This window comes from Emydura macquarii, unplaced genomic scaffold (assembly GCF_026122565.2).
Source record: "Emydura macquarii macquarii isolate MOO-44397 ecotype Brisbane River unplaced genomic scaffold, CSIRO-AGI_Emac_v2 contig_1110, whole genome shotgun sequence".
Taxonomy (NCBI): Eukaryota; Metazoa; Chordata; order Testudines; family Chelidae; genus Emydura; species Emydura macquarii.
In genome coordinates, this window is record NW_027131247.1 from 1,086,871 (window position 1) to 1,101,287 (window position 14,417).

General features: G+C 47.8%; 1 protein-coding gene across 1 annotated transcript in view; it reads left to right on the top strand.

The window, feature by feature from the left end:
• The window catches only part of RASSF2 (Ras association domain family member 2), a 31,357-nt gene extending 24,524 nt beyond the window's left edge, over positions 1–6,833 (top strand). Inside the window, exon 12 of the mRNA XM_067545842.1 lies at positions 197–6,833. Coding sequence (XP_067401943.1) covers positions 197–266 — 70 coding nt within the window. The 3' untranslated portion in view covers positions 267–6,833. The remainder of the gene's footprint in view (positions 1–196) is intronic.
• Positions 6,834–14,417: the final 7,584 nt, after the last annotated feature.

Below are 14,417 nucleotides of genomic sequence, written 5' to 3' on the forward strand. Positions count from 1 at the left end.
TCAAAGGCCCTTCACTCATTGACTTCTCTGCTCCCTTGCCATGTCAGATTCTAAATTCAAACATCTTCAGGGCCTATTGTGAAGCCCATATGAGTGGGTTTCTCCCATTGGGTGAGGACTTATAGTGTCATTGACAATTTGTCAAGGTACCTAGCTTTTTGGGGTTCAGATCTAACAAAGCTCTTTCTGATTTTAGATATACAGTCCTCCGGTTCATGATAGAACAAAGACTAGAAGAAATTTCTGAGAGCCCAGCAACAATCTAAAGTTCTTCTCAGTGCTGTGCGGCAGGCTTGTGTCTGCAGCAGGTCTCGCTAAGAACATATGTTTACATGAAGAGCAGAACGAAAGAAGATGCACTCCATTGTGGGAACTAAACCCTGAATGCAAAACCTTTCTGAGATTGAATGGCTTGAGTGTCTCCTGTACCTGCTGAGCAGACATGGATGTGTATGAATCAATGGATTCCTTCTGCAGAAGGAAAATCTTACAATAATTGCCCCCCTCCCCTTCCCCCAAAGTAAGTGATTTGCAGAATGCAAGGATTCAGCAGGTGTCTAAAAACAAAAAACCGACAAACCAAAACCCTCTTTAGAAGCCATTTCAAGAACTGCCTTTCCCAGCATTCACAAAGAGGAGAGTTGACTTGCTGGCATGCTGTGAAAGAAGGATCTTTGGATTTGTCTACCAAGGCTGGTGTGCCATGCCTGTGTGCTTTGACCTGCAGCGTCTGTACTGAAGAAGCAGTCGCTTTGGGAGGAGTGGCTCATACTCCTTTGCCTCTCGCCTCGCCCCATTCTGAGATGCTTATCCATGCTTGAGTGCTGACGTTACTATGCATATGTTTTCATGTCTGTACACAAAAGGAAAAAACAAAACTCGGGTCCACTGAAGCCAGTAAACCAGCTTCTTCCATACCAGCACACTTAGAAAATACTGGTCAGTGTAAATGCTCCAGACCAGTCCAAGCACTGATAGCCACTTTGCCGCAATAACTGCTGCCAACCTCAGCTCGTGCCAGAATGTGATGTTTTACGAAGTGTGTTTTGATGTCCAGATAAATGTTCTTTGTAGCTTTTTTTCCATCCAGGACAGTCCTCTTGGTTCTTAATTTTTCCTCTTCAGCGGGTTCTCAAAGTGCAGCCACAAAAGATATACATTCATTTTTTCCCCTGCATGGTACCGGTGGGAGGTCAGTCTCGTTGTTCCCCCGTGCCCCCCGCTCAGCCTTTCCGGCCTTGTTCTCCTTCCACTGCCAGCGCAGGCTTGCGGTGCACCTGCAGATGGTCTCTGGGCTCCTCTCACTTATCCCTGGGCCTGAGGCACATGGCCGGAGCAGCACGTTGAGGGCTATTCCACAGAGGGCTGGCACGTGAGAAGGAGCAGGCATGTCTCTGACCAGTGCTTGGCGGCTCGCTTTCATCTGCGGGTTCCCAAGGATCTGTCTGCACTGCAGCTGGAGGTGTAATTCCCAGCTCGGGTAGATGTACGCACACTAGATTTGATTGGGCTAGGCCGCCAAAAATCGTAGCATAGCTACAGCAGGGACACACGAGCCGCGTGAGTACAGTCCCATCTCAGAGCCGAGGCAAGTACTTGGGTGGCGAGCCCATGCCCCCATAGCTGCACTGTTTTATTTTGCACGCTAGCTGGATCGGAGCTGGCTTGTGTACATCTGCCTGACCTGGAAACCGCACCTCGAGCTGCAGTGTAGTTTTTTCCCCAAGTGAGGCGGGGACGGAAGAATAGTCTGAGCAGGAAGTGGAGGCCTCAGAGGGCTGGTGGGACACAGACCGTGGCTGGAAAGGAAGAGATGCACTTGACTTGGTTGAGAGCCTTGACAGCTGTGTCCTCCAACATAGAGGCTGGCGTGAGATCTCTTGGGAGGACTGATGAAGTAGGGGCAGATGTTCCGGAAGTCATTACAATTATAGCCGTCGCCTGTTGGTGGCTGGGGCAGCTCTGGCCTGGAGAACTTGGAGTCTGTTGGTCATGGTGTGGATTTAGGTGAGGATGGCTTCTGGGGTCGGGGCCAGGGCAGTGTGAAGTGACTGGTTTCTAGAGTGAGGCTCGTGGGCCTGATCCTGCAAGGTGCTGAGTTCTCTCAACATGCGATAGGTCTGATTCTCCCCTCTCTGGTGTAAATCAGGAGTAACTCTGAATTCAGTGGAGCCTTGCAGCCGTAACTTTCGGTGGTTAGGTTTGGGATGTGGGTGGTGTTGGTGGCCTGTGATATGCAGGAGGTCAGACTAGATTTTGATGGGTTTTGCAGAGGGATATTTTGAGATGGGGATAACATTTTTTTTTTTTTTTTTCAAAAGTGCCTAAGAGACTTAGGAGCTTCTGGAAAGTTTGCCTTGGAACCTGTTGGATTTGTCCACACCTATGCTGGAAACTCTTGATCCATAAGCCCTTCCTCCAGCAGGGGGAATACTCCCACCAGACTACTATCTTTGCCAAGAGCAATACCGAGTGATTCCCCCGTTGTAGAATGTGAATTGGGTTGGTGCTCTTGATCGGAGTGTGGCTAGCTGTTACTGGGTTTTTAATCTCTGCAAACAACGCCGATATCACCATTAACTTCACGCTCCAGCTAGTTGGGCAGGGACGATGTGGAAGTAGCACTTCAGTTCCTGATGTCTTAAATCCAGCTGGCTGTCTCTAAGTGGCATTTACGGTCTCCATTGTGTGTGTGTGTTTGTGAGGGTTTTTGTGTATGATGGATGTAACACACAGTCAAGTTGTAATGATTTCAGGTGGAGTGCCATTTAGCTCAACAGGTAGAACTGCTGTCTACAGATTTAGCAGGCCCATGCTACAAAGCCTAGCTGGGATGACCTGTGATATTTACTCTCTCTGAATCCAACCCACACTTGATCTTGTTCAGTTGTTCATATCTGCATTGGCAGAGCCTGTAATGGGAAGCCTTGCTCTTAGATGATGGCCTCAAAGATGAAGCTAATGCCGGACTTCAGTGAAGCGAGAAACTGGCAGAGGGGTTGGCTAACTTACGGCCTGCTTAGATGCCCGCTAAGTCTCTCTGTTCTCCTTGATTGGCTCAGGACCAGGGCTGGGTATGAGCTCTGTTGGGCCTTTAAGATGTGCAGTATATTGCTAGCATTTTCCAGACTAATGTTGAGCCCTAAGGCGTTCAGTTGTCCACAGATATACGACTATTTCGTCAGGGTAAGTCCCCTGTCAGATCAATGGAAGAGGATAACTACTTCTGATATGGCTAAGGAGAATGGGTTTTTGTTTTTGTTTTAAATGGGACTTGGATACAGTGATGTCTGTCTTCATTTGCTTTTCTCCTGGGGTTCCTGGCTGTGGTGTGATCTATAGGACTTGGTGACTGCCTGTCTCTTTTTGCACGTGTAACACCCTAGTAGTGTTACATAAGAAGCAGGAGCTGAGCCGAATTTCTGGATGGATGACAGAAGCACATCTGTCGTGTGGGGTTGTCTTTCCTGTGGCACCCTGCCTGTTGGTGGTTTCACACTTTGTCTCTTAATATAGAGTAGGCTTCAATCTGTGGGCAAATAATTTTAAATATTTTTTAGAGCTTTTGTAGCAGTAGGCGCTCAATCTATGTAAAGCGTAGAACAGAACCAGTGAGAAAGAGAGAAGGGAAGTGGATGTCCCAGGGCATTGGGATAAGGAGCCTTTCAACTCTGGGTGCCGTCTCTTTTAAAGCTGATTAAATTTTTTTTTTCCCCCCAATTTTGGTGAAAATTTTCACCAACTCTGATTTTTTGACTAAATTTTTGCAACTCCTCCCCTGCCCCGTTCTTTGGAACAGCTCTGGTGAGCTCGGATCCAATTCAGGAGGGAAGAGGCTGAAAGCTGCTGTTTGCTGCGGGCTGCTGAGTGGCTGTATGGGAGATGGAGGAGTTGTGATCGTCCTAGGGAACTGGTGCTGATGGTACTAAACCTAAAGCCACAGTCGGTGCTAATTACACACTCTTGCTGGGAGACTCAGCAGAGAGGCTAAGCACTGAACAGGCCATGGAGCCAGAACCCGACTCCCTTGCTTGGAAGGTGTCAGGGTTTTGAGACGCATCAGCACAGCAGCGAGGGGGAGCTTCTACTACTACTGTTTATGCCGTGTCTGTTTAACCAGTCTCTGGGGCTGTCACATGGGTCATGGTTCAGCACATCATTTAAGCACATGCTTGAAGCCCACAAAACCGTAACTGGTAACCAAAATGACTTACAAAATAAAAGCACATTTCTATAGTAATGATTAAAAAGGGATGGGAGACTTTTTAAGTCAGTTTAAATGACCTTGGAAATAAATATTCTCCTTAAATTGGGTGGCCTCTGCTGTCATAAAAAAAGAGTTGCAGTTGAGTGTCCATTGGGTTTTCTATGGGAGAGTTGCCTAACCATGTGTTTGCTTCTTTCACACTTGTATCTGGTTGTGTAACCCCTGCTTCTCTTTCACACTAGTTCTATTGTGGAATTAAAAAAATAAAAATGATGCACATCTCTCTGATAGCCGTAACATGCCACATATAAAGAAACTTGGCCAGCACAATGACGGTATGAAGAGCTGCAATGCGAGGTTCTGATCAGCGTGGTTTTGGGAGGTCCCGCCACACCTGTTTCGGGATCGTGTAGCACAGAACCAGTTATTTGTGAATTCACTGGTGTCTCTGTGATTTGTGAGTCAGGGTGTACGTTTTTTGTTAATGAATGAGTCTAGGCTAACTTTACCCTTGTATGCAGGGTGAAGAGAGAGATCTTCGTAAGGCCTTTTGCTAACATACTGTGGCCTCTCAACATTAGGGGCTTGCGCTAATGCAAATTTCTCTCGCTAGCTCTGTTCTGACAGGGTGTGAGAACAGAGTAGTTGGTGGAGGAGACGAATACCAACCCGGGAGGGTCAGGTACAACCCTCCAGCGCAATGCTGTGGGGTTGAGGCACTCTGCTGCCCTCAAGATTGTGGGTTTGAGTCTCACTTGGTCTCCCCCTGAAAGGTCCCCTCCAGTTCACCTCGCTGTAAAATGGGGACCTGACCCATCAGGTGAGGGCAGTCCGATGTGGTGCTGGCCACATCGCTCCCTGGCCTACCACGGGCTGCGAAACTGAGGTGCCTTAACTGCTGCAGCCTGGTGAGCTGTTGGCTTGGGGGGATTTTGATAGAGCCCTGCAGGGGCTGAGCTGTGTAAGGTGAGGAGAGAGGCGACTGGAAGCCCAGCAGGCCGCAGTGCGGGGCAGTTTCTTTGTCAGTTACCAGGAGAACTGATGCTGGCTTGGGGCCGGGTTGCGCTTGCAGAAGCCCTGACGCAGGGTCTTAGTGAAGTGGTGGTTGCAATGACCCCAGCCTGAAACTCCATTTAAAAAGGGGACGTGGTATTTTGTGAGTGGGGGTTGGCTTCCCCTTGCTGGGGGCGGTTAAACTGAAGGTATTGCTGCCGCTATCTGGGAAAAGTAGGGGTGGGGGGCCACACTCACAGTTCTACACTGGGCTACCAGAGGCCCACCCACACCTTTTACACATGGCAACATTTCCCCTTCCTTTGGCGCTGGTGTCAGCAACTGCATAAGGTACAGAGCAAGTGTGAACTGGAGCCCTGGGGGAGCGGCATCAGGTCAGTATGTCTGAACAATTCCTCTGTGACCCGCCCTTGCAGATGGTTTGAGAACAGCGTTGATACTGTGCCTCCTGTCCTTGCCTTGCTTTCCTAAGGATGGTGCTCAAAGAGTATCCTTGTAGTTCAGCAGTTCATCTCTCTACAGTCCTTCCTCACCCGATGTCAGTAATTCTCCCGCGGGAGCCCAGCCTTTTCATAGGCAGAGCATCCTCCGCTTCCAGTGAAGTGTGTGGGAGTTCAGGACATTGGGTACTTTCCAGGTCTTGGACATTGTTGCTACAGAGGTGATTGCCAAGTGTAAGGACTTCCAGCCAAGGGAAGCAGCAGGTGCTGACGGGCCTCAAAGATCCTGTTTTCTGTCCAGCCCTTAGTATATAAATACAGGAAATATGACTGCAGACACCTGGTTTATATGGAAGCGTGGGAAATAAATTCTGGTCATAGAATGAGTTGTTGCAATTCCCAGTGTTTTCCCCTTTTCTGTGTCTAATAAAGCTTTTCTGTGGGAAAGAAAATTATGCTAGGAGAGTACTCCAGAGTATCTGCAGAATTGTTTCTATGCTGGTCTTCCAAGTTCACTTTCCCTCTTGGCCTCCCATTTCCTTTCATTTGCTTTAAACAAGATCTCCTTGGAAAAAGGAAACGAATGAGGCAATAGTGCATCCTTGTTCCTAAGAGAATGAGTAGCAATCAGGATTATGCCCGTGACAGATATGCAGAAACGGGGGCAATACTGGAACGGTTTTCCCAACCCTCTCTGAACTTTAGAGGTTCCCATAAACTTGAACCCAGATCCGAATCTAAAACCACTACTGGATTTGCCTCTCCTTATCTAAGCTGCAGTTTGGGCCTGAGTTGCTACTTGCAATAACTGCTTTATCAATGGCATAGGTAGGACATCTGTGTAAATCTCTCTGATACTGGAGCTAACCTAGCAATATCTCTTTGTATGTCGTTAATGCTAACTAAAATTGGTGGTGACTTCGTTCCTCTTGAGTTTTTGTAGTGTATCTTTGTAGTTTATTTTTAAATGGTACCTTTTTACACAGATCTGTCTAGCATTTGTGTTACTGAAAGTATTGTAAAGTGACAAATGCTTTTTATGTATTTTGACCATGACTTTGACAATGCCTCATTTATTAACGAGAAGAGCTTATATAACAATTCAATGCATTTTTAAAGCACACAAGTTTAGATGCTTTTGTTTTTTAAATAAAGCACTTTGCAGATAGAAATGCTACTGAGTTTGTGTGAATTTATTTTCTTGGGGCTGCTGGTGAAGAGGAGACGACTAAATTGAACAATCAAGTGTCAGAGCAGGGAAAATGTTTCACAGGGTGGGAAGAACTCAGTTTTTCAGGGTCAGTGGAGCTGCTTTACACCAACTATTCCTCTGGTGCATTCATGGGGGTTGCAGCCCAAGAATTTCCCTATGGGCACAGACCAATAGCCCATTTCACAGTGACATACAACACTTGATCTTAGCCAAAAGGCCGAGAAGAGACAAATGGACTCTCTTGCTTGATAGCCTGTCTGCCTCATTCCTCAGTGCTGGATCCTTTAGGTGTTTATCTTCCACCTGGTAAAATTCACCCCTTTGTAGAGGCGGCTGCACAATGCTACGTATTGCTTAAGTTCCATTTTAAAAATTAGTTTGAGGTCTTGTCTCAGGCTGCCCTTTACCGAGGGATATATTTTCTCCATAGAAAACTGAACTGTGCTGTTTTGTACCAAGTGGGGGAAAATTCCTTCCTGACCTATGGTATATAATGTATAATATAAAGTTTATAATGTGATGCATGAGGATTGGCCTCCTGTGGGATGGTTATCCTGCATACTGTCAGTGTAGATACTCTTGTTAATCTTGTCCATTTACCAAGTTAGGATGATCTTCCTCAGTACCTTTCTCTAGCACCTGTGTGCTGGATTCCATCCTTTTCCTAGAGGAGAAGGATCTGCACTAAAGCCTCCGTCTGTACTGAGAACACAACACCCCCAGGAGGTAACCGTTCCACTCTGTCTGACACAGACCTTGGGAATGCGAGGCTGCATCCTGCACAACTAACCTAAAGTCCCTCATGCAAACTGTCACGCTGGCTAGATTGAGGGGGGGGGCATTTATTATATTAACATCAATATGTCAAAATCATAATAATTCATGTGAGATATGCCATGTCAGGTACTGTTAGAAAGACTATAATGTGCTAAGTAAGCATACACAAAAGCAGCAAGTGAATGAATGACTGAAGCCCCAACAGAGAACATCTGTAGAGTGTATCTAATAGTAATCATTCCAAAGGCATCACGTGGCTTTCACATATTCCGCGAGTGATGTCCGCTCCAATTGTCATTCATAGTTCTCTGACGGGGAATCCTAATCCTCTACAATAGTTGATGTTCTATCACCAGCACACATGCAGAATGCAGCCCTTTGGAAGTCCTCCCTAAGCCGAGATTACTTCCCTTCAAGCTGACTCCTACTGCCCCAGCAGCAAGTAAGTGACGCTATTAAGTAAGTGATCTGACTTTTATTGTCACGTGCTCCTGGTTTGATTGCATTTCTTGGACAGCCTCCTTTTAAATACAGGAAGGTTTAAGTCCATTGGTGTCTTGTAGACTGGTGAGCAGCTGTGATAACCTGTTTCTGTCTATTCCTGCCAAAGCATTCGAAGTAAAGAACACGTGAAGGAAAGATTGCAACAGCAGACTGGGTTTCATTGCCCTCACATAGCGGAATACAGGGGATTGGGTGGGGAAGGATGGCACTGAGGGATTAGGCTGCTGGGTTGCTAGCAATAGCAGAGATGGGGGGTAGATAGTGAGGAGTGCAAGGATGTAACATTCCAAGGTTTGCCAATAGGAATGCATGCAACTCAGCTTGGAGTCTCCAATGTGATGCGTACAGACCCCTGTTCTGCCTCCTTTACACTTCTGTTTGTTTTCTCATGAGATGAGCCAGGTCGGTTGATTCTGTGTAATTAAATTAGGAGGCAGCATCTGAAATGACATCTGGTAGGGGGAGTCTACAATGGCAGGAAATAAACACTTTGCCTTAATGTAGGCAGCAGTTTTCTGTCCAAGAGACGTGGACTGTTGTTTACTGTAATCCTGTTCCGATGCTAGGGGGATGAACATGGCACAAACACCCAGTTGCAATCTGTGCTGCGGTTCGTCTGAGCTAGATTTGTAAGCGCCTCTTGGCAGTAACTCAGCAGAGCCTTGGTGCTGCACAAAAAATGTTTACCCGTGCTCAGTTATTTGCAGGGGCAGGGTCTGCAATACATACTAAATAAGGCAGATCTCCCCTTAAAACTGCTCTATATGAACTTTTTTTGCTTTTGTTTTTCTTCCCCGTATTTATTTAAAGGGCTATTTGATGACTGTCATTGCTCAGAGATTTGCAGTCAAACCGCTGACTTAAGAAATACCGTGTCTGCTGTTCCATTGAAATGGCCCATCCAGTTATGGAACCACGTGTGCATGTGGCTTTTCAAAAGTCCTTTGTAAACATGGAGCGTGTGGCCAGTGCTAACAAGGGCAGCGCGTGTGTGATGGGGGCTCAGCAGGTTACACACAACAGAGTATGTTTGTTCAGCGCAGGGGGAGAAAGTTCTGCTGCATCACGAGTACTGTGTGAGTTACTGCAGCTCACCCTGGTAACAGCAGGATGTAATACGTTATGGGCATAGGCCCAATAACAATGAGTCAGTGGGAATCTCTTGATTGATGCCAGTTGTCCTTCCAGTGAATTCCATTGACTCCTGGGTTCTGAGGGGGCCAGTTTCAGGCCAGCTGTAACCGGATGGGTCTCTCCTTTTTAAATAATTGTGGACACAGCTTTGCTCTGAAACTTAGGTGCATCTGTGTTTTAGGTAATCAACAGATGAACTTATATAGCACACACCGTTTATATAAGCTTTGTCTCCCTTTTACGATGCCCCGCTAGGTAGCAAACCTATTTAATATTATTTATATTAAGATTAGCAACAAGGGGGCCTCACCAGAGGTTGGGCCCTCATGGTGTTAGGTGCTGTACAAACCCATGCTTGAGCCCCTTCCTCAAGGAACTTACATGGAGATGGATCAGACAGACAAAGAGTGGAAGGGAAAGAGAAGCACAAAGCCAAGGTCACACAGGAGCTTGGTGGCAGGGTCAGGAACAGAAGTCAGGTCTCCTGAAGCCTGAGTGCTGACTGATGGGCTAGGTATCGATGGCGCCCTTCTCTGTATAAGCTCCCTGTGCAGAATTCAGGGCTCATTTCCCTCCTTTGTGTACCTGTTGCAGGTGTGGTAGGATGAAGAGAAGCCTGAAGGCCTGGTGCTGGGTAATAACACTATTGCTCGCTGTCTACAGCGAGGCTGTGTCGGGCCGAAGAGGAGGAAGGAGAAGCGGCGGAGGAAATGGAAAAAGTGGAGTAGGAAGTGGCGGGACACGCGGGGGGTTTCACGCCCTCCCGAAGAGCAGCAGCGGACAAAGCAGAGAGAGCAGCCCCAGCGGTGGCGTGAAGGTGGCAGGAGCGGCTGCTGCTGGGGCCGCCATTGGGTACGGCCTGGGCGCTCTTGGGAGGTCCCGTTCCTCCCGCGTAGGACACGGCGCTTCCGGAGGAAGGCAGGTGCCACAGACTGGCCGTGGCTATTCCAACGGGTCGTGCCCCTACGCTGAAGGAGAGTTCCACAGCGCGGCCCCGAAGGACGCTGGAAGCCTCACTGCTTTGCTGCTGGCTTCAACTGGATGCTGCCTTCGTATCATCCTTAGGGGCTGACCAATGGTCCCACCCCAGTGAGTTGCAACGAGGAACAGCGGGAGCTTTGCACGTCCTTCGTGCCGGACTAGTCAGTGTGGGTGTAGATGAGCCCAGCGTGTGGTGTCTTAGAGCTGTGCGCGCCCCTTCCAAGCCTGGGCCATCGTGGGCTGGCTGCTTTCATTGTCTATTTGCAGTAGTCTAACTGGCTTGCAGGACTGGAACTCCAGCGCGGCAAAGGGGAGGGAGGGGGGCGATAGAACTGACGTGTCCCCAGTCTGCTTTAACGTAACCCCCTGGGCAAGGCAGAGGGCTAATGGGTTTGTGAGTATACCCAGGCTGTCGAAGCGCGACACTTGCCCAACCCCAGTAACTCTGGTTCGAGCAGGGTGCAAATCAGTGAGTTTGGTCATCAGCGTCCTGAACGTGCGCAACATACAGCCCTACGCCTGGCTCCTGTGAACACTTAAGCCCATGAGATGGTCTAAGTATGCTTAGATGACCTCTTGAGGCCCCTGCCAGCCTGTGTATCTATAATGCTACTGCTGTGAATCATGCCCCTGGAATCTCTGGGACTACTGCAGGCAGTGAAGTGAAGTGTTTGCATGAGTGAGGCCTTGGTGGAGAAGGGAACAACCGTGTATGAAGCCCTTCATCTTTGCCTATGGAGAGCTCAAATAGAAAAATTCCTGTTCTGGTTCTACTTTGTGATAGGGTGAAGTGGAAGGAACTCCACTGAAATCCAGGGACTTACACTCCAGGTGCATGTCAGGGTTAAAGCAGGCCCCTCCAAGGCCTGTGCATATATTGTGATACTAGATATTAGCTGCAGGCACAGACAAGGACTCCTTTGTGCTAGGTGCTGAACAAAATGATGGCCTCCTGCCCCAAAGAGCTTACAAACCAAGTATAAAAAAAGAGCTAACAGCTGGAGACAGACAGATGTCTGTTTGCTTTCTCCCCTGTCTTGCTCCAAGGGAAGGAGATGGACTGTATGAACCACAGTTGCCTTCCCCACTCTCCATAACCCTTTGTGTAGTGGCGGTACAGGACCGCAGTAGCATTGCAAAGGAGCAAGCTGTGGGCTAGGGCTGATATTTGCAAGGCTTTTTAGGTCAAGTGTTGTCTCGACAAAAATCCAAACCAGCTGTGATTTTTTTTTTCTTTTTTTTGCAGGGGAGGGATCTAGATTCCAAGCAGCCAACTTCTTGCCCTTCAAGGTTCTGAGTAATTACTCCTCTTGAGGAACATCTCTGAAATTAAAAGATGGTAATTCCCTCTCATGACAAATCCTGATGTGGATTTAAAGGATGGGACTTCTAAAATCCATAGGACCCTTAGAAAATTCATCTATGGTTCCTGAAACCCTCTAATGTCTCCTAATTCTAATAAACAGAGCTCAGTAGAGACACTAGGCCCTGTGTTCCATTTATTCCATTTTCTTCTATTAAATTGCTTTGTTTCAGTAAAACTCTAAAAAGTGGACCTCAGTTGATTAACTGAAAATGGCCAGGAATTCTCCAACCCCACAGTCAGGAAGGGCATCATGCTAGGATCCAGGGAGCGGCTCATAGATTATTGGCAAGCATCTAAGAATCCCAGTTAAGGATCAGGGCCCCCAAAAGCTAGCTGCAGCACAGACGTTAAATCTCCCGGTGCTCACACACTCCATAAGAGACAGAGATGGCTGAAACACAGCTGAGCGGGGGGGTGTTAGCAGGAGACTGTAATACTAAAACTGAGGTTGGCAGCAACAACAAAAAAGCAGAGGTCACAGCTCCCCACTTTCTCAATCTCATAAATAGTTGAGCTGTCTGCAAATCATTCAAAATGTCTGTGAAGGTTTTCAAAAGTCATGAAAATTTTCAGGTTCTTTGAACCAACGCTAGTTAATACATATACAATTACAGAAAATAAAGGTGTAACCCACTGAAGCCTGCACGTTACATCTGCCCTCTCTGGTTCTGGCTGAGCCACAAAGGACTTGAGTTAATTACAGCTCTCCATAGGCAAGGGTGTCTTTTTTTTTCTTCAAGCTCACGCTGTAGCAACTCATGCTTTCAACACTGGAGGTTCTCAGTTCAATCACCAGTGTCAGCCAAGATGGCGGTTGGTACAAATGTGCTTAGCCATTGTAGCTGCTATTATTTTTTTACATGATTAGCACTTGCTTGTTTTTTTTTTTTTTTTTTCTTGCCACTTTTGACTCTCACCCTGCATTTCCATATTTTTACAAGGCTCTATTAGCACATTTGGCTCTCAGGGTACGCTATGGCAACTCTAGTTAAGGGTGAAGATCAGCCCCATGGAGCATGGAAGGCACAGGGCTGTCTTTCACCCCGTCATTAGTAAAGCAAGTTTCAGGCACACAGGGCAGAGAACTTTCACTCAGAAGTAGCTCACACCTTAAGGAATGGCTTGTACAAAGGAAGGACTTTGTTAGGGCTCAACTGCCCAGCAGTGTTTTCCCTTTTTCCCATCAGCCAGGCTCCCTAAAAGAATGTGCATTTATCCCATTCACTGAGAGGTATTTTTTCCCCTCCCCAAGAAGTGTCACACTAGTTGGACTCGAGACTATCTGGCCCGGGAGCATTTTGCAGGGCTGGCCTTGATGTTGTGCCAGCGTGTGTCTGTGCTGACTTGTGATAAGGCAGCCTATTGCATAGTGAAGCAGTGTCACAATTGGAACAACACAACCCCTAGGTCACCACAATTATTCTGCAGCTTTCTCTGTCTTTACTCTCAGTGTCAATACCCTCCAGATCTTTGTGGCTGTGAACTATTTCGCTAGAGCAATCTATACAAAGGGCTTAGCTAGAAAAGCAGCGCTGTTTCCTATATATACTTGGCAGTAGATAAATTGGACTTTTTTATCTTTAGATTTGCATTGCTGTAAAAAGGAATGCGCTGTCCTCTATAGCTGAGGAGTTGGACTTCTAGCAGGCCTTGACCGCCAGTTACATTCATGACAGCAGGTCAAACGAATTGCAAAAGGGGCTTTGCTATCTTAGGCAGCAGAATTTCAACAATTAGGTGTGAGTTTTCCCTGATTTTTTGCAGTGGCAATATTCTGAATATAAACTTCACGGCACGTTGCAAGGAATCCTAGCTAGGGGTTGTGCAGACACATTGGCAGTTCGAAGGCCTATTCAAGGGGGTGACTATGAAGTGACGACAAACAGTGGAGAGGGGGCGAGGCACGAATGTCAACTATGCTCTTCGTAGGTTACTGCATTTTCAAGCAGGGCCTCCTACAATCTCTGAGTCCACTCTTTAAAAGGGACGCAGGATTACAGAACAGCCTGTATTTTATGTGTTTCTTTTGGGGCGAGAGCATGAATCCGCAGTTTAATACCGAAGAGAACGGTCAGGAGCTACCTGCTCTGAGGCAGGCTGGAACCTTCCGGAGTAGAATCCTGGCGCTCGCCTCAGCACCCAGGCAAGTCGCCTCACCGGGCGGTGCCCCCCGTTGCCCCGGCTGTCAAAGGGGACAGCGAGACCCACCCATTTCGGGAGGGTTATTTTAAAAAGTGCTTCGGAGGAGGAAAAAGCCCTTCATAAGGACCGTGTGTCTGTAGCATTGCTTCCCCTCAGCCCAATTATCGGGCCACGGGTGAGCAAAGGATTACAATCCCAGGACTGGCAGGGCCCCGCGCCAGCTCCAGTCCCCCGCACTGCTGGCAGGACCAAGCGTTATCTAGACCCTCGCTGACAGGCGTTTGTCTAACCTGCTCTTAAAAATCTCCAGGGAGGGAGACGCCACCACCGCCTCCCTAGGCAATTAACGCCAGTGCTTAACCACCCCGCCAGTGACGCTTCCGGAAAAGTCCACGGTGAGTGAGAAACATGAAGCAGTGTAAATCCAGAGTCATGCGCACAGGACCGGGAGGCAGGCGGGCTTGGGTTCAAATCCTGTCTTTCCATGCCTCACTGCATGGCCTGAGGCGAGTCACCTCTCCCCTGGTAAAATGGGGCCATGATACCGCCTGCTTGGTACCAGGGTTGTTGTGAGGAGGATTAATTCGTTAACGGTTACACAGCACTTTCAATAACCAGGGTGCTGTAAAAGCACGCATT